Source organism: Acartia tonsa, chromosome 8 (genome assembly GCF_053477335.1).
Source record: "Acartia tonsa isolate MP-2025a chromosome 8, ASM5347733v1, whole genome shotgun sequence".
NCBI classification, from domain to species: Eukaryota; Metazoa; Arthropoda; class Copepoda; order Calanoida; family Acartiidae; genus Acartia; species Acartia tonsa.
This window is the reverse complement of record NC_137267.1, coordinates 51,968,669-51,993,175: the sequence shown is the minus strand read 5'-3', so window position 1 is coordinate 51,993,175 and position 24,507 is coordinate 51,968,669. Positions and strand designations below refer to the sequence as shown.

The following is a 24,507-nucleotide window of genomic DNA, read 5'->3' as shown; positions in this document are numbered from 1 at the left end:
AAAACGTTCTTATAAAACTTTAGGGACTAGTGTAATAAACAGCCCATTGCCCCCTCCCTCCCTGCATACAATATATATTCAATCATCATAAAAACCAGATATACTTTCATTCAAAAACGTTTTCACAAAAAAAAAGAATTTAAAATTACAAATTTGTATCCAGCTGCAGGGAGGGAGGAGACATTGGGCTGTTTGTTACACTAGTCCCCAAAGTTTTATAATAACATTTTCTTATTATTTGTCTTAAGAACTTTGGGTACTTTTATCAAATTTTAATTTGTTGATTCATTGAGTTGAAAGTCCAAACTTTTTAACCACTAATCGTAATCTGCAGAAGTGGCAATTATTGTGCATCATGAATGGGGATGTACAAAATCAATTAATCGGTCATTGTCTTATCCCTTTGGATCCCTGAGAAATGGTTGATTATTCCGCAGCTTCACTGCCAATAAACACAGCTTTAAAATTACCCGCAAAAATATAAAAAATATGTTGCAAATTTTCTTGGCAATTTTGAAGAAACACATTTTTTGATTTTATTTTACAATGTTTGCTTTAAAATATCGGCATGTTTAATTCATCAATTCAGAGGGTAAAACCAGAGAGATGGATAGATGGATATATAGAGATATAGATAGATGGATAGAAAACAAGATAGAAAGAAACCAAAACGTTAGACAGAAAAATAGATAAATGAATAGATAGATAATGGATGTAGAATATACGTGGATATTATGACCAAGGAAAAATTGTCGTCAATTTATCTTTCTAACTTAGAACTCGTTTATTGGTCAGTTCATTTATCTAGTAGTAGAAGGGAAGGGTAAAGGAGGTGGAATTTGGGTATCGATATTTAGGCCCGCTACAAGTTTCTATTTATTAGAAAACATGAATATCTAGACTATACGTATAGATAGATAAATAACTATTTATTGTTTCGACACAATAAAAACTGTCCCGAATTTGTATTAATTTTGAGGAATACGACTCCAGTGACGTCATATTTTTCTTTCCCGAAAAAGGGAAGGGGGGAAGAAAATATCTTCAAAAGAGATGGGGAAAACCCCCTTTTCTCCCATCTCTTTTTTCTTCCCCCCTTCCCTTTTTTTTCTTTCCCCTTCCCTTTTTCGGGAAAGAAAAATATGACGTAACTGGAGTCGTGTTCCTCAAAATTAATACAAATTCGGGACAGTTTTTATTGTGTCTATTGTTTCTTTCTATTTTTTCACTTTTAGTTATTATTGTTTTATCTTTGTCTATATGGAGACAATAGAAGAATTTTTTTTTATCCAGGTATCTAAAGGGATAAGACTATGGTCGATTAATTGATATTTATTCATGGTGACTCAAGTGTCCTTTTTGTAGATTAAAATTAGTGGTTGAAACACTTCATTGCATAAACCAACCAATTAAACTCATTAAGAGTCCTCAAAGTTATTAAGCCAACGAATAAAAAGACGCTTTTATAAAACTTTGAGGACTAGTGTAACAAACATCTCAGTGTCTCCTTCCTTCCTGGTTGATATCATATAGAAAAGATTCAATTGTCATAGATCAAAGAATCTATTTTTGTGCTCTATATTTCATAATGGCATAGGTATAGGGAAATGTAAACTAATAAAGCCATTGAATTAAAAAAAAACATGTTAAACATAATTTTTCAGTTTTGATGAAATTCGGATTATTTATCGGTTTCGAAACCATAACTGGAAAAGCAATTCAACTCCAGTAAGAAATCGATGTCCATGTTTCATCACATCAGACCTTCGGCCCCATGGGGCCTTCAAGTGTAAGTCGAAATTTAACATAAATTGGTTACAAAATTGCTTAAATACGGGATACTGTTTAAGAACATTCTTACATTTTTAGGACTTAACTTAATTATGATTTGCATATATTATTTTACTTTGTTATCCTAGGAATCAGTATTAAAAAAATTTGATTAATAGGAAAAACATATTTTTTTTGTTAAAAGCGAACCTTTACGGACGGACCGAACCTAATAATAGAAAAACTTCGCTTTTAAAAATACTAACAAAATAAGAAACGTACCTGTACCATAATTTTCACTCTAAAAAATCATCCAGAAAATTAAAATAAATTGTATTTCAATAAAAAATATATTAATTATCAAAAGGCTATAAAAATATAAGAAAAATATACTAATTCTTTTGTTTTATATTAAACTTTGTCCAGGGGCCAATTTAAGAGAATCTACCAAAATATGGAGTAAAAAATCCGTGAATAATTATGTTAAAATTCATTCTGGACGATTTCCTAGGATCAGTAGAGAACACAAGGCCTCCAACAGTCAGAACCTGCATGTCCTGTAACCGTAGCCAGGAGACCTAAATAAAACAAGGATGATAACAACCATAAAAGAGAAGACTAGACCTCCAACAGTTAGGACCTGCATGTCCTGTAACAGTAGCCAGGAGGCCTAAATAAAAAACTATTAAATTTTAAATTTTTTTTTTTGCATGATTACCTAATAAATGTTAAGAAAACGTCGTATTTTCACAGTTGCTTTGCTTTAAATAAGTTGTTTTAGCTTTGGTTAGGTTAGGTAAATGTTAATTATTACCCCGCAGGATTGGAGCCCCCCTTAGGGGCTAGAAAAAGGAAAAAGGCTACTGTGAAACTATGAGGCAACCCGTTACTTTGTTTTCTTTCCATGATCCTATATCTCTAATAGATAATAGTATTATTTAATGTAAGTTTGACTTAAACATAGCATTTAATATCATGAAATTTGAAGCGTAGTTGAAAGCTTGAAAGGTGGTTCTTAATTATAATTTCCATAATTAAACGGCAAAAATGACTGATTTATGAAGTAGCTCCGCTGTTAATAATTGTACAGATCAGGGAGTAAGGGTATAATAAAAGTCCACAAAGTTTTAAAATATCGATTCTAATTCATTGGCTCAACAACTTTAGGGACTCTTATTTAATTTTGATAGTTGGTTCAATAAGTTAAGTGTCTAAACGATTCAACCACTAGTTGTAACCTACAGAAGGGATAATTTTGTAAATCGTCATTGGGGATGTATACAGTATAAATAATAATCGGTCATTATCTTATTCCTTTAGGTCCCTGGTCCCTTTAGGTATTTATAGAATTATCCAAGAAACAAAAAAAAGACACATTAAACTTTTATAAACTTGAAAAATATTTTCTTCAAACATTCTTAGTTCCACAGCATAGCTACATTATAACTAAACTTTAGCGGCTGTGACCAGGAATCAAAAGGGATAAGACAATTGCCGATAAATTATCCCCAATGATGGTACACTAAATTACTATTTTGTAGATTATTATTAGTTGTAAAACAATTGGACACTCAACTTAATGAACCAAACAATTAAAATTTCATCATAAAAACGTGTCACTAATGTTGTTAAGCCAACAAATAAAAAAATGTCATTTTGAAAACTTTGGGTACTAGTTTAATATACAGACCAATGTCCCCTCCCTCCGTGGGCCGAGCCCCTAGTATTAAAAGCTCTGAATTCATTGGAAAAGAAAAATTCATATTCCCATCAAAAGACTAAAACTTTTAAATAACCTAAAACAACCGAGGATCTATTTGAATAGATTTAAGTCTAATGTTGGTTTTGAGCTTTTTTTTCTAGGGGTATAGCCGCTAGTAAAAAAACTTAAATAACAACTTTAATATTTATTGACGGATTTTAAAATATCAAATATTACTTCTAAGAATCACATAAAAGTCACATTCTGGTATTCATTGACAATATCTGCCAAAAATTAAATAAAGTTTAGCTTGTAATGCTGCGCTCCTTTTGACATTATTCTTCAACATTGTTTTCCAGGGAGGTAGGGGACAATGGGCTCTTTATTCACTAGTCCAAAAAGTTTTACAAAAACGGTTTCTTATTCGTTAGCTTAATAAATTTGGTGACTTAAAAAATGTTGATATGTTGGTTCATTAAGTTGTCAAAACGTTTCAACCAACAAATGTAATCTACAGAAAGGAAAATTTTGTGTATCATCATTGGGAATGTATATCAATTAATCATTCATTGTCTTATCCCTTTAGATCCGTGATATTTTTCACATGAAATATGATGAACCACGTCTGGTGAAACTTTTTTCTTCAGGCTTTCTATAAAAAATTAAACAAGTTCAAACTGGTTATTTGTCATTCAAAATCTCAGAAACTGCTTGTGTGAATTGGTCGTATTTTTTAGGAAAGCCTTTGGTACCCAAAGTTTTTTAATGACATTTTATTCGTTTGTTTAAAACCTTGGGGACTTGATTATTTAAAAACTAGTAATGGTCCTATGACAAACGCAGGAGTGGACACTTAACCTAACCTAACCTATTTTAGACCTTCTTTTAGATTTTTTTTAATGCCTAACCCCTGCGGGGGGCTTATTTGTACACTCATATCTTAACCTAACCAAATCTGTACAGAAATACTTAATTAAATTGATATTTTAACACTCCTGCGTTTGTCCACTCCTGCGTCTGGGACTCCTGTGTTTGTCCTGGAACCCTAGTACATAGGTCACGTTTCCACCTATAATCTTAATCTACAGAAGGGGTGATCTTGTTTATTTTCATTAGGAATGAAAATAATTTTTTTGCCATTGTCATATTTATATCCTGTTCAGTGTTCATATGTTTCTAACAAGATGGGTGTTTTATGCAGCAATATGTCTCTTATGATTCAAGAGTGTAAAGGTTCAGTTCTTATAATTTTAGATAAATTTTTTCATTAAAATGCAACTTAACGTTCCCTGATATCAATCGGATGTGTTTTTTATTGCATGTAAACATGATCTAAAGACAATGGCCGATAAATTAATGTACATCCCCAATGATGATGCACAAATTTACCCCGTTTATAGAAACTCTGTAAAATCAACTAAAAGAATGAACTATCTAAAATAAATAATAAAATGCTATTATAAAAGTTTGGGGATTAGTGTAATAAACAGCCAAATGTGTTCTCCATCCCTGAAATTAAGATCTGTAAAACGGCTCTAAAACAACAGACTACTACTTTACATAAAAAAGGAATCAAATGCAAATATTTTAGTTAAAAAACCCGCCATCTGACATAAACTAAGAGTTGCAATTTCACGGGACGCTAAAATTCTCGTTAAAAAAGATGATCTAGTGTCACAGTGACGTTCATTCAATGTGTGGAGATTATAATAATAGCGAAATTTGCTGTAAAAAGCTGGGTTATTTTGTATTCATTTATTGGTGCATCTAAAAGCGAAGCTTTTCTATAATTAGGGTAGGTCCTTACATCCGTCCGTCCGTAACGGATAGCTTTTTTTCTTTCATTTAGGCATGTTAGAATTGTCCTATCGATATTTTTGCATGATGATTCATGTAGTAGTTAGGTACGATTTAGAAAGCGTAGCAACTTTTTAATCGTTACCAGAAAGTACTTCCATTTAAAACATGTTGATTTTTAACTTTTTTGACAAATTTTTGTATGTTTTTATCCTATTCATTTGATTTTTGGAATACTGATTCCTATTACCACAAGGTACAATATTGTAAGCAAAGCATCTCTATAATCAAGTCCTAAAAATGTAATTATGTCCTTAAACATTATCCTGGATTTAAGAGTATTGCAACAATTTTACGTAAAATTCTGTGAAAGCTTGCAAATTTATAATCTGCGTAGTAGTTTTGATACCTTACTAGAGTTAATGATTTTTTTGTCCTACCGTTCAGAGCTACGCTTTTATGAATATTGTCTTCCTTGGTTTAAAGATACTTTGCTATTATTGTTATAATAAACTTGTTGGTATAAACACCGCGCTAGTCTGACATAAGCAAAAATGTGTCTCTATGATTGAAAGATAAACTAGGACAAAAAAGTTCCAAGATTTGAAGCCAAAAAGTGTCAAATTTCTAATAAAGATTCGAGAAAAACTGTAAGATGTTTGTCATTTTAAATACTTCTTTCGTTGCTTTCTCATAAAGTGCCTATCGAAAACTGAACCCCCCAACCCCTTTAAACCCTGCTTTGAAATAAATTATGAGTATTTTTTCTAATGCCAGTACCCAATAAAACCAAACTTAACCTGAGCTGGATCTTTAAATCATTTCAATGGTGCGCTAAATCACCTCGCGCAGAATTTCAACCAATCACAGCGTCCCATTTCGTAAAATGCGCCGCTGTGATTGGCTAAAATTCTGCGCGGGGTGATTTAGCGCACCATTGAAATGATTTAAAGATCCAGCTCTGATGACCCAAAGTAACAAACATATTTCCTTTTCGTATTTCCAAATTTGTGTGAGGGGGGGGGGCTCTGTTATCGACAATCGTTTTTGTTTTGTTTATATGTAGCAGTCATGTAAAAGAACCATTAAAATACTTTTAAAACAAATATGTTACAAATTTTTACTTTTCTAAAATTGAAGGTTAGTAATATTTTCTTTGTTCAAGACATTTAAATTTCTAAAATTATACCTGTCATATGTAAACCATTAAGGTCTATAAATATTATTTTAGATGCATAGTAAAGTTTGCACCTGTTGATAGGCCAAGACTATTCTCAACTCCACTTTGTTAAATAATGCTTTTGCCACAGCGTCAAAAAGTATAGTTTTCAACGTTTTCAATCAGACAAAAAATTGCCCTAAAGATATGGGAATAGAAAAAAATTTATAGTGTAAATATAAATTATACACATTTCAAGTATCAGCATTAAAAATATATATACCTTGCTTACAGGGATTTTGGGGATGTGACAACGGACCCCCAAATTATGATAAACATAATTACCCCTCATGAAAATAAAATTATTGCACACTGCTACTTTGAACAACCAAATACAGATTTAAATTGAACCCCCAAAAATATTAAGCTATTTTTTTTTTGGGGGGGGGGGGTACTTTACCTCCCCGGAGCATGCCATTTCACTGTGTAATTTAATTCAACTTTAGCAAGATACACTTTATTTTACATACCATGTAATATATACTATCTTTCCTAGAATTATATTCAAAGTACAGAGTGCCACACAAAATAAATATTATGTTAATAAAAATGGTTGTGGGGAATATGGTGGGTCCACGCATTAGGTGCATGATCAAATATCTCATGATTTATCGTTCTTAATTTCTGACTACTTTTATACAGTGGGAGGCGTAGTGAAACAAATTAGTTGGGGGGGGAAAAGACCAATTCAACGGTGTGCGGTCATTTCCGCATATTATCACATAAGCATATTGTTTTATCAATACACAAAAGCAAATTAAATTAGAAGTTGTATACAGTAGTGAGTGTAATGGATCTAAAGGGATAAGACAATGGCTGATAAATTAATATACATCCCCGATGATGATACTTAGAATAACCCCTTATGTAGATTAAAATTTGTGGTTAAAAAGTGTGAACACTCAACATATTGATGCAACCAATTCAAATTGACTCAATCCCCAAAATTGTTAAGCTAATAAATAAGAAAACGTTATTTAAAACTTTGGGGACTATTGTCATTGCCCACTCTTTCTCTGCTGTACAAAGTTTATACTGTGTTAACAAGGACAAAAGGGATGAAAAGTAGAAAATGTTATTTTTCATGAAATAAAAGAAGTATATTTTTTTCATTAAATAAAAAGAATATATTTTGTATCATGTATATCAAAATATTGTAGATCCTAAATAAATTTAGCTGAGTAATTTACCACATCGTATTATAGACATCTTTCCGTGGATAATAAGTGAAAACAAGGTTCCAAATGCCTGAGCTAACAAAACTGGTGCTAATATTATGATATTTACTTACTACTCATTTAAAATTTCTGTAATATTAATAGTAATAGAGTAGCCCCGCTACTCTAAATTATTTTGTTTTATACCAACTAAGAACTAACGGCAAATTTTCAGATATTTAAATTAATTTTTTTTAAAAAGAATTAATTAATGATTATTAAAATCTCAAAAGCTTTTTTTCTAAGTTTGTTTCAAAAATTAATTTCAATACTATGAAGAAAAAAAATACTTTATTGATGTACTTAATAGCTTAATGTACTTTTCTTCAATTTATACATGGAAACATTTTATGGGGGCGTTGTTCAAAAAAGTGGTTTAAACACCACCAATAATTAAAATTTAAACAAAAATAAAAATCTGTATATTAATGTATTTTATATACATAGATATATTTAAATCTTTTATTACAAGCGACTTTAGATAAAGTATCAATTAATTCACATGCGTCGCATGTGTTTGAATGTATTCGCATCAATGTAAATTATGTTTGCAGGGAGTTGAAATATGGATCTTGAAATTGTTGGCGAATTTTATCTATAATTTAGATGTCTGTCAACCCTTAACGGTCGGGGGGTGGGGGCGTTTTTTTCTATCCTGTTTTTTCTATCTCATTTTCCATTTTTTCCATCCTGTTTTTTCTATCTCATTTTCTGTGTGTGAAAGATAAAGAGCCCAAACTGCTTGACTTTTTAAGTATGGGTATGACACATAACTGAGAGTTGGAATTTTTTGAATATCTCCATCCTGGAGGGCACAGGATGCCAGCAAACCTTGCAGGGTCATCCAGGTAAAGAGCAAAAATATTTTTTTGACTAAAGCATTTTATCATGCCAAAATACTAAAAAATCCTCTAGTAGTACATCCTTATATAAAATACAGGTGTTCAAGTCACTTTCAGGTTCCAGGTATGATCCTGCAGGTCCTGATCCTCCAGGTCTCCAGAAATCTTTAAAAGGCTCCTGTGGCCGCAATTTTTGACTTAGAGACTTCAATTTTTAAACTTAAGATTTTCTTACATGTCTACATAACATATTAAAATTTCATGAAGATCCGCCGCCGTTTTCCCGCCGACCGCCGACTGCGGCGGCTTGCAGCTGCCAAGTACAGCTGCGGCCGCAGAAATTTATATTTTGATATTTCTAATGTAAAATTTACATAAAGATAAACATTTTCTGGAAAAAAATTTTTCTTCTAGCTTCAAAAATAAGAAAATTACAGCCGTTTGAAATTTTTAAGTAAAAAAAGACCTAAAAACAAAGGTTGTTAAATAAAAGGGTGAAGGAAGCGAAAATTGACTTAGACTTATAAAAGGTCGGAAATTCATTATCAAACAGGGGACTTGCACAAAAAATTTAGCCCTCTAGCTCTGACAGGAACTGAGATAATAAGGGGGGCGTTGAACGCCCCCCCCCCCCCAACCGATTAAGGTGCGGCAAGGGGCCCGACTGTAAAGGGTTAATGTAACTTTTTTACTACATTTATTTTTAATTTTTTATATTTTTTAGGTATTTTCCTTATAGGATTTCAAACAGAGTGATAGATTAACAGGGAGAAAAAACAAAGTGAGTTGCAGTGTAGATTTGCTTTCAAAAATTAGTTTATTTGCCAACATTTTCCTGCCATTCAACTTTCTCCTCACCCTCAAATGGTTAAAGATTCAAAAATAAAACAAATATATTCTGTTCAAGTGTACTCTGGTTGAGAATAATATTGGAAAATTAATCAGTATTATTCTGTTAGTGAGTAAATTCATATCAGATTTTTAAAAGCAAAGCTTTTATATAATTAAAGTCTGTCTGTCTGTATGTAAGTTTATTATTCTGGCAGAGTTAGCTCTTCTGGTTAAATTAAACAGGTTAGAATTGTCCTATTAATTTCAAACTTTGTATAATGATTCCTATAATAATTAGGTATGGTTTTTGAATTGTAGCAACTTTATAATTGTTACTAGAAAGTACATCTAAAACATGATGATTTTTTATTTATTCAGCTAATTTTTGGGATTCTGATTCCTATTACAACAAGGTACATTGTTATAAGCAAATCATCTCTATAAATAAGTTGAAAATGTCCTTAAAAATTCTTCTGTATTAAAGAAGATTGCAACAAATTTACTTTACTTCAAATTTTTTTTAGACCTGTGTTTAGTATTCTTCTTATTAAGTTCTGATACGCTACAAGTGTTTATGTTCGTTTGTCCTACATTTCACAGGTTTTCTTATATGGATGTTGCCAAATGAGGAAGTCTGTAATAAGATATGCGCCAAAGGGCAATAATAGGTAAATTTTGTTAATTTTATTATAATTCATGTATAATCATATCCATATTCCATAAAAAATTTAAGGTGGGAGTTTGTACACTTACAGATTTCATCCTGGGACTTTCCCTCTAGGGGCTAGTGGAGCAAAACAGCTCTAGACCAGCCAATTTTGTATGTAGTCTATTACTGTAATCATAAACATATAAAAAACTTAATTGGCGTCGGCAACTGCGGTAAACGCCGAAAATGGTGGTTTCAGTTATTTGCCGTTTTTCGGCGATGGTCAGAAAAATATTTTTTTGTTATGTAAACTAAGAGTTCGTCCTAAAATTTGGTTATCATAGCTTTTGAATTGGCAACTCTACAGCTGTTTTAATATTTAGCGGCTGGCAAAAAAAATGAAATAAGGGGGGAGGGGGGAAGTTAGTACACTTATAGGAAATGAAATTCAATAGCAAATTTTGCCCTGGCTTGTTTTTCTAGTTATCAACCTAATTCTTTTTGTAAGCTCTCTTACATGACTGGATCTACCCATAAAACTTTAAAAATTTAATTTTGTGACTTTCCCTCTAGTGGCTAGTGTGGCAAAAGAACCCGCCAAACACTAAAAATTTAGGTTCTGAGCTTATTTTTAGAGATATTGAGATGATTTTTTTTTTCCAGAAAACTTTTTTAACATAACCAAACTAAGTAAACATTACAGATTTCATTTTGAGGCTTTCCCTCTAGGGGCTAGTGGAGCAAAAGACTCCCAAACAGTAGAAATTTTAGTTCTAAGCTTATTTTTAAAGATATTGAGATGATTTTTTTTTCAGAAAACTTTTTTAACATAACCAAACTAAGTAATCATTACAGATTTCATTTTAGAACATTCCTTCTAGGGGCTAGTGGAGCAAAAAACCCCAAAACACTGAAATTTAGGTTCTGAGCTTATTTTTAAAGATATTGAGATGATTTTTTTTTGTAGTAAACCTTTTAACATAACCGTACTAAGTAATCATTATAGATTTCATTTTGGAACTTTCCCTCTAGAGGCTATTGGAGCAAAAGACCCAAACACTAACATTTTAAATCTGAGCTTATTTTTAAAGATATTGAGATGATTTTTTTTCCAGAAAACTTTCTTAACATAACCAAACTAAGTAATCATTACAGATTTCATTTTGAGACTTTCCTTCTGGAGGCTAGTGGAGCATAAGACCCCCAAACACTAAAAAATTAAGTTCTGAGCTTATTTTTAGAAATATTGAGATGATTTTTTCCAGAAAACTTTCTTAACATAACCGTACTAAGTAATCAATACAGAATTCATATTGGGAATTTCCTTTTAGGAGCTAATTGAGCAAAAGACCCCACAAACATTAAAAATTTAGGCTCTGAGCTTAATTTTAGAGATATTGAGATGTCTGTCCATCAGTCCATCAGTCTGTCAGTCAATAATACTTTTGGGAAAATGTGATTTTCTAAGCTGCCATTTAAGATAGAAGGCTAAAATTCTTTGTCAACATTTAATTTGTTGAAAAACTGCTTAATACAGGATAATGTTTATGGACATACTTACATTTTTAGGACTTGATTATAGAGTTGCTTCGCTTATAACATTATAGTTTGTTGTCCCAGGAATTAATACACCAAAAATCAGATCAATCGGATGATTAGATCACAAAAAATTTGTTGTTAAAAAAGTAAAAAAATCAACATGTTTAAAATGTACGTACGGACATTTTGGTAATGGTTATAGAGTTGCTACGCTTTCTAAATCGTACCTAACTATTAAAGGAATCACCATTCAAAATTTGAAATCGATAGGACAATTCTAACATGGCTAAATTAACGAAAAAAGCTATCCATTACGGACGGACGGACGGACGGACGGACAGACCGACCCTAATTATAGAAAAGCTTTGCTTTTAAAAAGAATATTTAGCAATCCTCATAAGAAAATAACAGGATGTTTGTTTAATAGGGGGGAACTTCAACGCCCCGCCCCCCCCAAACCTATTAAGGTCCAGAAAGGGTACCGACCGTTTAGGGTTAAACATAGAGTAAATTCGCTACTAAAACTTAAACTCTAAAGTCATCCTAGATGTAACACGAATGTTATTTAGTTTCCTGCGAAGTTGTCTCTGATACAACCGCTAATTTTTAAAATCAAATTAATGTTTTTGATATACAAAATAATAATCCTTTAATAATTTTTAGTGCATTTAAATATAGAATGTAAATATTCTAAATAGAAAAAAATAATTTCTATCTAGGCGTTGCAAAGTTTTAAGTTCGCTAAATTTGAGATATGCCAGAAAGCCGGACCCACCTTTTTCCCCACAACCAATAAAAATAATTATACGTTAAGTATTTGGTGGAAACCAACCCCAAAAAATATTAATTTAAAATTTCATTTTTGTTTTGTAATTAATCGAAATGGTTCAACAGTAAGTAGTACACATAATTCTTAACGTTTTTAGATATTACGCAGTTTTGGCAAAGATTCGAACCAATCACCTCGACAACAACACTCGGATGCACTACTTGATAGGCGACAGCCTTGTTATAAAGAATAGACAAATAGGCGTCCTTTATTGTTTTAGGTCTTTGAGCAGCTAAAGAATTAGAATAGTTATCGTATTATAGCCCGTGCTAACAAAACACAAAACTGACATTAATTTTATGATTTTTATTTTAATATTCGTGGAAAATTGTCTCTTATTAGATGCTATAAATATTTTTTTAAGTATGGCTGAGAACTGGTTCTAATCCTCCGGATATTAATCGTTTTTGAAGCCATACTGGAAAACTTATTTTATTAGCCACGCTGCAGCTTTTCCTAAATTATACTTGTATACTTTATGCTTAATGAGAAAAAATTCAACATGGAATTTCAAAATATAATTTCAACTTGGAGAAATCAAAACACCGCATTTTTTCTATCTTTGAGAAATATTTTAATGAATTGCCGAGTTTAGTAGGCGATTTTTATCAGGGATAAATTGATGTACATTCCCAATGATGATACACAAAATTACCCCTTCTGTAAATAACATTCAGAGGTTTAGACGTTTGAAACCCACTCTAAAGCGTAAAATTAGTGGTTGAAACGTTTGGATACTCAACTAATTGAACCAACCAATCAAAATTCAATAAAAGTCTCCAAAGTTGTTAAGCCAAAAAATAAGAAAACGTTATTATAACACTTTGGAGACTGGTGTAATAAACAGCCCAATGTTCCCTCCCTTCTTGGTTCCTAATGAACTAGCTTAAAACTACTTGTATATGCAATAAATATCATTAGTTATTTTGCCCTAAATTCTAATGAAATATTTTCTGTATGTGAAAATATTTTAAAATCGTTACGGGAAATTATTTAATGTTACTCACGTTTTTTGTACTTTTTAGCGTCTACAATGGAGAGAGAGAGAGAGCGGCGACAATTAACTGTTTGATACACAAGTCCCAAAAGTTTTGTGATAACGTTTTCTTATTTGATGTTCACCCCTCTGACGAATCGCTGTGCAGTTGCACGTCACTGGTTAAACCACAAGCAAATCCTAAAAGACCTTATTAAAACATTAAGATAAAGGTTATGAAATGAAAAGGTTACCGTATGATGAGTATCCAGGTTTATAACACCACAGCTGAGTAGAATATCTGTACCCTCAGTGAAGTTTCTTTCAACATTCTAAAATAGATAATAAAAATGATATAAAGTAACAGGATGTTTGTCTGTGTGTGTGCGTGTGTGTGTCTGTCTGTCTGTACCGAAGTATCTTGTAAAATAACTGTTCCCTCAATAAAATTTCTTTCCACATTCTAAATTAGAAAATAAAAATGATATAAAGTAACAGGATGTTTGTTTGAATGTCTCTGTGTGTCTGTCTGTACCGAAGGTTCTTGCTAACCACTGAACCGATTTGGTTTTCCTTTACAATATAAATAGTTTTTCATGGGTACTGTGATGGTTTATAACTATTTTGTGGGAGGGTACCTCAAGTTTCAACCCTCCAAAGAGAAATCGCTTTATAGTAAAGCTTCTTATCGGTCCTGGAAAGGTTTTTAACAATTTTGGAAGAGGTTACCACCACCCTCATAAGAGAAATAGCCCATTGAAAAAATTTACTCCTTTAAAATATAAATATTTACTTTTACCTTTTAAAAATGACCTTGTTTGAAAATATTTGCATTTTATATAATGCAATAATCCATGAAAAATCGCCCAATAAATAAATAAAAAACTGCATAATGCATGCATAATATTATTTATATTGCTCTTATTATCGAGCTGTCAAGGGTAAAAATAAGTTCGACCCAGATTTTCAAATGTAAAAATTTTTAAAAGCGAAGCTCTTCTATAATTAGGGTCGGTACGTCCGTACGTTATATCCTAAAAATGAGTGTATGTCCTTTTACTGTATCCTGTATTTATTCAATTTTGCAACAAATTTATGTATTTTGTTTAGACTTCTGACATGCGTTATTGCTCGTTTGTCCTTTCTTACGATTGTAGAGCTTCGTTTTTATGGATGTTGTCATCCTTGTTTATACCTGCAACCTTTAAGTGTATAAATGACTATCTATAAGAGAATTGCATTTTTCAATTGAGAAAGCAATTTGAAACCTAATTCCTCGCCACATTAACTAAAAACGTTGTTATAAAAGAAACAATAAAGGTACTAAGAAAGAGAGGGAATGTCTGATTGAGCCAATAGGAGAATCGCATCGGAATTTACATTGGATCTCATTGGTTGAAATTGTGTACACATTTTACTACGAAGGCATGTTTTTTTTCATTTCATACATACATAAAAGTCAGCTGTAAACAGTACATTTTCTTAGTAGAAAGCTTTGCGGAATCAGAATTAATTGCCCAAAAATTTCGTTTAAATTTGAAAGCTTAGTAACGAGGTGGATTCTTAAAAAAAAAGTTGGGCTGGCTACTCGCTGGTGAGACAAAATTATTTTTGTGAAAAATCCTCAAAAATCGAATAAAAAAATTTACAAAAATTAAATAAAATCTTAAAGGGTTATTAACATATGATTTTGTTTAATTTTTGTAGATTTTCAATGTGCTTTTGGATGATTTTTCACAAATATAATTTTGCCTCACTATCGAGTAGCGAGTCTATAATTTCTTAAGAATCCACATCAGCTTGAGTCGAAAGTAAACAATACTTTTGTCTGCTAGAAATGTTCCTTCTTAGATTTGACGAAAAAAGGGTTCAGAATATGCTTCTATTCTTCTATTTCTATTAAAGAAACATTGGCGTACACAATATTTTTTCAGGGATAAGACAATGGTCGATAAATTGATGTACATCACCAATGATGATACTCAATTACCTCCTATGTGATTGTGTATGAAACGTTTGCACGCTCAACTTAATCAAAATTTAGTGAAAGTCCCCAAAGTTGTTAAGCCAACGAATAAGAAAACGTTATTATAAAACTTTGGGGACTAGTGTAATAAACAAACCAATGTCCCCTTTCTTCCTGAAAAAACATTGGCATACACAATTTTTTCTCTTAGTTCTAAAGGCAGGGTGGGAGCAAAAAAAATGTGTTTAAATTTTCTTTCGATAATGAAAGAGTGACTGATTTATATTATAATTTTCAGTATGGCTTCGGTACCAATTATTTTTCAACTGTATTAGAACAGCTATACTGAATAATCATGTATAGCATCGTATTATAAACAATTTTCAATGAAAAATAAAATAAAGTTATAAATTCTAGTTTTGTTAGCTCGATCCTTTTGCTGTTTTTTATCTTATAATTTTTTTATTTTAATCAGTTAAAAACTGTCTATATTACGATACAATAAATAACTATTCTGCCATTTATGCTTTTAGGTCATAAAACCTTATGACCTGAAATCTATTTGTAAACTTTGGACTAGTTGATCCAGGTTTGACTAGGAGGGTAGGCTTGTTCACTGGCAGATCCTTCAGTACACACAGAAAAACATCCTGTTACTTTATTATAAGGATTACCTGAAATCTATTGGTAAACTTTGGACAAGTTGATCCAGGTTTGACCAGGCTTGTACACTGGCAGATCTTTCAGTACACACAAACAAGCATCCTGTTACTTTATTATAAGGATTACCTGGAATCTATTGGTAAACTTTGGACTAGTTGATCCAGGTTTGACCAGGAGGGCAGGCTTGTACACTGGCAGATCACTGATAAACGCACACATTAAAGTTACTATTTTGGATTCTATGGTATAATTATCAGGGGGAAAGAGAACAGTGGGCTGTTTACTACAGTAATAAACCTTGGGGACATTTATTTGATTTTGATTGTTTGGTTCATTAAGTTTAGTTTCCAAACGTTTCAACCACTAATTGTAATCTACAGAAGGGGTAATTTTGTGTATCATTTTTGGGTGGTATATCAATTTATCTAACTTTGTCTTATCCCTTTAGATCCCTGGTTTTTAAGTTTATGATAGATTATGGTTTTCTTGAATTGCTTTATTATCTTGTATTATTTGTAATTTTATTTCTATTCCTGATCCTCTCTAACTTGTATTAATTTCTGCTGGATTAGTACCAGTTCTAAGCATACTGAAAAATTAGGTTCTGTATCAATAATATAGATATTGTTTCACAAAAAAATAAATAGAAATACTAGAATTAATCCCTATTTTGTTATCCCAGGCCTTAAAGCAGAAATACATTCTATTATTTTTAAAAATTTTCTGCATAAAATTGTATATAATACAATGCAAAAAAATAACTCTTTTACTTTTATGATTTACCTAGATATTTATTATAAAACTTTTAGTTGTATAAGCAATCTGTTCGATATAACTTTGTATATTATGCTGTTATTCAACTTTTATTGATAAATATTGCAATGCATTTAACTTTCTTTTAGTTTTGAATTCAGATCTTTTATTTTCTGTAATAACCATAAAAGTTAATTTGTCTGACAGCAATATCATCCATTTACAATAGAGTAAATTGTTAAGTTTGACCTTTCAATTCTTAGTTTTGAGTTTTAGAATTGCATATTGTCAATTGCATATGCCAGACCAAATAATGTACATCCCCAATGTTAATACACAAAACTACCCTTCTGTAGATTGTAATTAGTGGTTGTAAGGTATTGACACTTTAATACAGCAACCAATAAAAATTCATTAAAAGTCCCCAAAGTTTTTAAGAAACATCATTATAAAACTTTAGGGACTTGTGCAATAAACAGCCCATTGTCCCCTCTCTCTCTCTTTATCTTCCTATCCACAAATTTAATCATAGATTCTATTTTCTATGATGACGATGACAATAAATATTTATTGTAATTAAAATATTTTGATGTAATATAAATAGAACTAGGATGACAAAAATCCATGAAAGCGAAGCTCTGAACCGTTAGGGACAAACAAACATTATAAGTTATATAGTGTCAGGTCTGAATATACAGAATATTAATGCATAAGTCTAAACATAATTGTAAGTAATTTGTTATGACACACTTACATTTCTGGAATTTGATTAAGGAGATGTTTTGCTAATAACATTGTACCTTGTGGTAATAGGAATCTGTATTCCAAAAACCTGATGAATAGGATAATTCTAGCATACAGAAATTTCTTGTAAAAAAAGTGAAAAAATCAGAATGTTTCAAATGGACGTATGGACTTTCTGGAAACGATTTAAGAGTTGCTACTCTTTTGAAATCAAAACTTATGTATATAGGAATAGTTATTTAAAGTTTAAAAATAGGACAATTCTAAACTGTTTAAATTAACGAGAAGAGCTAACTTTCTGAAACAGAAAGTTAGACAAACGAATGTACCTTAATTATAGAAAAGCTTTGCTTTCAAAAAGGCCAAAGTTGACCAAATATTTATAATTTGCAACATTACTTCCAAACTAACTATCCAATTCAAATTTTGCATTTCAAAATATAGTGCTAAAATATCCATCTATCTATTAAGTGTATGTGCTAAAATATTTGCATATGTAGAATTATTTTCAATACATATTTTCAATCTAAACTTTGGCCAAATTCACATTAAAAGGACATTACATAAATCAATTTTTACAGCCAAGATACAGCATAATTTATTATTAGTATTCCATCCATGTAGTTTTCAAATTATGAAATTTACCCTTATATATCTGTCTGTCTGTTTGTACCAAAGGATCTCGCTAAACACTGCATTGGTACAGTTCTCCTTTACAGTGTAGTTTCTCTTAGGTCATAGACAGGTTTATAACTATTATGGGAGAGGGTAACACCAACCTCCTATGAGGAATAACCAAAAATAAAAAAAGAAATAATTTTTTTGTTTAAAAGCTGATCTTAACATAGATTGAAAAGAAAACACATTTTGTGTTTTAGAGGCCCCTAAGGGCATAGCAGCTAGTAATATTTCTATTTTTTAAAAAGCAAAAGGTTTAAGGCTTAGTTTATAGATTAAGGTTAAAAACAATTAGACATTGAAATAGTAGAAAGAGGGTCATTTCTTTGTGTATTTTCGTAAAGTTGTGTGTTGGCGTTTAGTCAAATGCGCTTATTAAGTCAAACTGTCCAAGGCATCAACCGATGTAAATATCTTGAAGGTTAAATCCTCTTACTTCCTGAATACAACAACTTTTGCATACACAATAAACACACTCAAACTCAGGATGTCATCGCAATAATTGATTTAACTTTCAAGGCCAAAAGGTTTTATTTTATATCATATATTAAATCAAAAGTGGTCACCATTGTGTGTTTGTCTGTTGAATTTGTGTATTTTTTGTAATATTTTAAATTGACAATTAGCCTGTAATATATTAAATTGACAGTAAGGGGCATAAAATTGGAAAATTATGTCTATTATTGAGTGTTCTAAATTTTCAATAATAGTATCAATATTATTTTTATATCTAACACTGGTTGGCAAAGAAAAGCTAGATTTCACTACAATTGCAAATGCCGTGAATTTTAGTAAATTAGATTATTAAAAAAGACTTGTGATAAATATTTTTATCTAAATTAAATTACCACCTGAAATATTTCATTTCATATCATATTCAGTAAAATATAAATTTAAAAAAAAATATGTATTGCTATTGTTATAATATTTTTCCATAGTCTAATAATAACATTTTCTTATTCATTGCCTTATCAACCTTTGGGTGTTTTTATTAAATTTTGATCAGTTGGTTCATTTAGTTGAGTGTCCAAATGTTTTAACCAACAATCTACAGAAGGGGTGATTTTGAATATTATTGGGGATGAAATCAATTGTCTTATCCCTTTAGATTCCTGTATATCATTGTCAAACATGTATGGCGACCACTCTGCTCACACAGAAAATGTGTCGCCCATATCTTAATTATGTGGTACATAACACAATACCCTCTCTATGGATGACATCGACATTCACTTGGAGAATTAGATTTCTATATAAAAATCTAAAAATCTATCATCTTTGAAATAGGATAAATACCAAGAATAAACAGCTATGATTTTAAGGAAATCAGTTCCTTACCCCCCAATGGGTATATTTGATAGCCATATAGCCCGTTTTTTGGATGGATTTAGTTTAACTTTATTTGCCTTCAGGACCACTGTGCCAAATGTGACGCCCATAACTTGACTGTGTTGTACACAACAATACCCTCTCTCTGGATGTGATATTGACATTCTAAAATCATTAAACTGGTGGAGTGAAACATGCATGGTGACCATCCTGCTTAACAACCTTGATTTTTCAAGGAATTTGGTCTATTATCTTTAAAATGAGATTAATCCCAAGAAGGAACAGCTACGTTTTTCTGATGGATTTAGTTCAACTTCATTTGCCTTCAGGACCACTGTGCAAAATGTGACGCCAGTAACTTGACTGTGTTGCACACAACAATACCCTCTCTCTCTGGATGTGATATTGACATTCACTTGGAGAATTGGATTTCTATTGAGTTTTCAAGGTAATCCGGTAATTCTTATGTTGGTTGCTGGTGTTAGATTTCAGGGATCTAAAGGGATAAGACGTTGGCCAATAAATTTATGTATATCCTCAATGTTGATACACAATATTACCCCTTCTGTAGATATAATGAGAGGTTGAAACGTTTGAACACTCAACTTAAAGAAACAACCAATCAAAATTCAATGAAAGTCCCCAAAGATGGTAATGTAATGCATAATAAAACGGTATTATAAAACTTTGGGATTTAGTGTAATAAACAGCTCAATGTCTCCTCCCTCCCTGGTTAGATTTATATTTACATGTAAATTTATATTATGTTTATATACAATATACATGTATAATGTATATATATATATCTTTATTAAATAAATATAAAGTACATTTATAATGTAAAAGTTAAAAATGTATGTAGTTAGATGAAGCAGACTATACTGCCTATAAAAAATGACAATAATAGACACATTTTAATTGACCAATGATAGGCCAGTAGGACGTTTTTTTTATAGTCACTATAAGCTGCTTCTATATATATCTAACTAACGGCTACATCCCTAGAAACCTCTTAGGGCACTTCAGATATGGGGAATTTTTGTTTGTTTGTTTATTACATTATGTCTGGTTAAGTTAGGTTAGGTTATATTGGGTAATGGATAGCCCCGCTAGGTTAGTGTACTGCAGGGTTACTACCGGTTTAAGGCATAAAAACTAGCCACCTCCTCTTAGGTGGGGTGGTAATTGCTCTATAGGTACTTTGATGAAAAACACCCGAAACAAGAACCTAATTAATCCAAGACAATTACTTGGATAACAATGCAGATCTTAATCACATTACCAATAACTAATTTTCCGCGGTTATTGGAAAAATTATTAAATCTGCTTCATGCATTAATCAAAAGCGAATCTTTGTACAATTATTATTTGTCTGTACGGCCAGGGACGTCCAAGCTTTTATTTTTTGACTTATCCAAAACGTTTGACAACACCGAGACTTTTAATTTTGGTATTTAAAAGAATTGATAAACATTATGACCTACTTTGGTTATAGTGTCTTTTTACCAATAAAATCAAAATTTTAAATCTGATTAGTATATGAAGAAGGGCAAATTAAGAGGAGTGGATCAAATCCATAGTGGTCTACCATTCTATCCATCTACACCCCTCTTAATTGGGGTCATGACAAAACCTTTGCACGCCAATGTTTAAAATATGTTTATAATATTTTTAAAAATTTGAATCTTTTTAGTTATTGTATATTCAATATGTTTGTGGGTGTAAATCAAATATTTTTTTTTCAATTTCCTGGTTCAGTTCAAAAACAGGTCACATGAAAAAAAAAATATTTAGCCGACAAATTCCTAAAATTACAAGCAATTTATGATAAAAAACAACAACAAAGTAAATACAATAATATATTAGTTATTTATCTCTTCGTAGTATAGACAGCTTTCTGCGGTTATTAAAATGAAAAAAATAAGACTAGTTTAGATCTCTTCACGCAATTGGTTGATTGAATGTTGGATTATGTAGGTTTTAAATATTGTGTGTTTACTTCTATGTTTAAATGATACCTTTTGTAACTAGCTTGTTTGGTATTAAAATAGCTTTAAACCTGTCAATAAGGATTAATTACATGGAAAAACATATCCTAATCAGTAAATGCCAACAAAAAGTTAACCAAAGATAATATAAATTCTTCGTAATAATATTCCTTAATTTTTCGAACTTTTTTTGGCTGAATACTCCTTGAAAAAATGCTAACAAAGCTTTTTAGACACTTTTGTCTTTCAACCCACCCATCTCTCTAGGAATATTATCTAAGATAATATTATCTTACTTTGCAAAAAATGCAATACAACAGATATTGTCTTATGGACTGCTTCCTTAGCCTTTTGCAATATTGTTTTAATTGTATATAATATCAATGTTTATCGGTTTAGAAGTTAGCGAAACAAAAAATTACTCCTACAATATATTTAAAGATTTTAATCTAAATTTAAAGTTAAGAAATAAATATGTAAATTCGCTTTCGGTTGTTATAAATATTATCAATTTATATTTTAAATATCGTGGTTTTGTTAAGGTTTAAATATAATCTAGGGCTCGACAGCCGTGCGTCAGTCGCTATTAAGCCGAATATTTAAACCCGGTTGGATAATTTGCCAATTTTTTTTTACACAGATCGATTGCCATATTTGGACCATTTTAGACTTCTAGCTGATTTTAAAATTTTAAAAGGTTGATTTCCCTAAAGCTTACAGGCAGCGGACGCGCGGCTGCCGAGCTCTGACATAATCTTTAGTTTGTAAAGATAAACAAGGATAATATAGCAAACTTTCAATTCTTACCTTCCTCATAATATAGACTTAGATACCAGGAAGGGAGGGGACATTTGGCTGTTTCTTACACTAGTCCCCAAAGTTTTATTATAACGTTTACTTGTTTGTTGACTTAACAACTTTAGAGAATTTTATATATTTTTATTTGTTGATTCATTTTGTCGAGTGTCTAAACGTTTAAACCACGAATTGAAATCTACAGAAGTGGTAGTTTTGTGTATCATCATTGGAGATGTATAATGTATATCTATTTATCGGCCATTGTCTTTTCCCTTTAGATCCCAGTAAACAAGGATAATACAGCAAACTTTTAATTCTTACATTCCTAATAATATATAGACTTTGATACCTGGGATCTAAAGGGATAAGACAATGGCTGATAAATTTATGTACATCCCCAATAATGATATACAATGTTACTCCATCTGTATTATAATTAGTGAAACGTTTGGACACTTAAATAACCAACCAATCAAAATGAATTAAATTCCCCAAAGTTGTTAAGCCAGCGAATAAGAAAACGTTATAATAAAACATTTGGGACTAGTGTAATAAACAGCCCAAATATCCCCTCCCTGACTGAGAGTTAGATACTATTATATTCTACATTTTACTATATTAGACTTAATAAAACTAGAACCAACCGAATGATATGATTAAAGAACTCATAAAAAAAGCTCTAATATTTCAAAATATAACCTTTAAAAAACCTTTTTATCAGCATTGTATTATAGACAGCATTCCGCGTTTATTACAAGGAAAGACTAAAATAATAATGACAATTTTGTTAGCCTTGAGGGGCCGAAGACACTGGCTCATTTTGTGATATTTTTAAAAATTGTCTGTAATACAATGCTTTACATAATATTTCAGTTTGACTGAGAACAAGTTCTAATCCAGCGGATATTAATCGGTTTTGAGGCCATACTGGAAATTAATAAAGTAGCTTTGTTCGGTTGCTCTAATTTAACTGAATTGTCTGAAATAAGTTTATTCTAAATCTCTGATTCCTCAAGCCGGAAGCAAAGATCTGAAGAATTCTGTTATCTGCCAGGGATCTGAAGGGATAAGACAATGGCCAATAAATTGATGTAAATCACCAATGATAACACACAAAATTGTACCTTCTGTAGGAATGGGGCAATTCTTTTAATTTAAGAGCTCTAGCATGATTAGGCTAAAAAAATCAAATTTTGGTACTTTTTGCAAGCCTTTCCTTATATGAAATTTGGTAAAATGTTTAATTCAATAAAATTTAAAACCCTTGGCTTATCCCTTTCTCCGTGGTTATCTGCGAAATATTGATTTAGCATTAACCAAAATCAAGGAAAACCTTTTCATCATGCTTTATTTAGAAATGCAATGTTTAGATATATCAAAGAAATGGGCGAAAGTTTTCTTTTCCCTCTCAAATAATCTTGATATATGCAGAGATCTTCAAGTATAAAACAACATGCGATAAATATGCGTACATTACCAATGATGATACATAAAATTACCCCTCCTATAGGTTAAAATTGGTGATTAGAACATTTGGTCACTTAACTTAACAAATAATAAGTCAATAATAGTTATTATAAATCTTTGGGACTTATGTATATTATTAATTTATCTGTTATTAACGTGGACATTATAAGTGATATAATTATTATAGGTTTTTCAAGCCAAAAAAAATTAAGGTTCTTAAGTAAACTTTAATATCATATAAAGCCTATTTTGTGTGTTTAATAAAAAATTCATATTAATTTAGGCCTTAATCTTTATGAACGTAGTCATCCTTGTCAGGAAGGGAGGGGACATAATAACCTTTTCTTATTCGTTGACCTAACAACTTTGAAAACTTTTACTGAACATGATTGATTGGTTCATTAAGTTGAGTTTCCAACATTTTAAACAAATATTGTAATCTACAGAAGGGTTCATTTAGTGTATAATCATTGGGAATGTGCATCAATTTATCGGCCATTGTCTTATCCCTACATCCTTGTTCAGTTTTTATCTATTTTTCTTATTTGGCCAAATATCTTTTGAAGGTGAGGAATTTTAGAAAACAATTAATTTTCGTTATTTAACAATAGTTTCAGACATTCTTTTTTACATTTATACTGTTAAAAATTATCGCATCGTATTATAGACTACTTTCCTCGGATATTAAAATGAAAAATTATGAGATTAAAACCAGTTTTGAACTCCCCGAGGGACAAAAAGAACGCATTA

General features: G+C 31.1%; 1 protein-coding gene across 1 annotated transcript in view; it reads right to left on the bottom strand.

Annotated features, from left to right (window-relative positions):
- LOC145326674 (uncharacterized) overlaps positions 1–24,507 on the bottom strand; it is a 94,046-nt gene that overhangs the window by 27,555 nt on the left and 41,984 nt on the right. Inside the window, exons 3-6 of the mRNA XM_080170040.1 lie at positions 16,127–16,202; positions 13,626–13,703; positions 2,281–2,348; positions 2,053–2,074 (exon numbers count right to left, since the gene is read on the bottom strand). Coding sequence (XP_080026166.1) covers positions 2,053–2,074; positions 2,281–2,348; positions 13,626–13,703; positions 16,127–16,202 — 244 coding nt within the window. The remainder of the gene's footprint in view (positions 1–2,052; positions 2,075–2,280; positions 2,349–13,625; positions 13,704–16,126; positions 16,203–24,507) is intronic.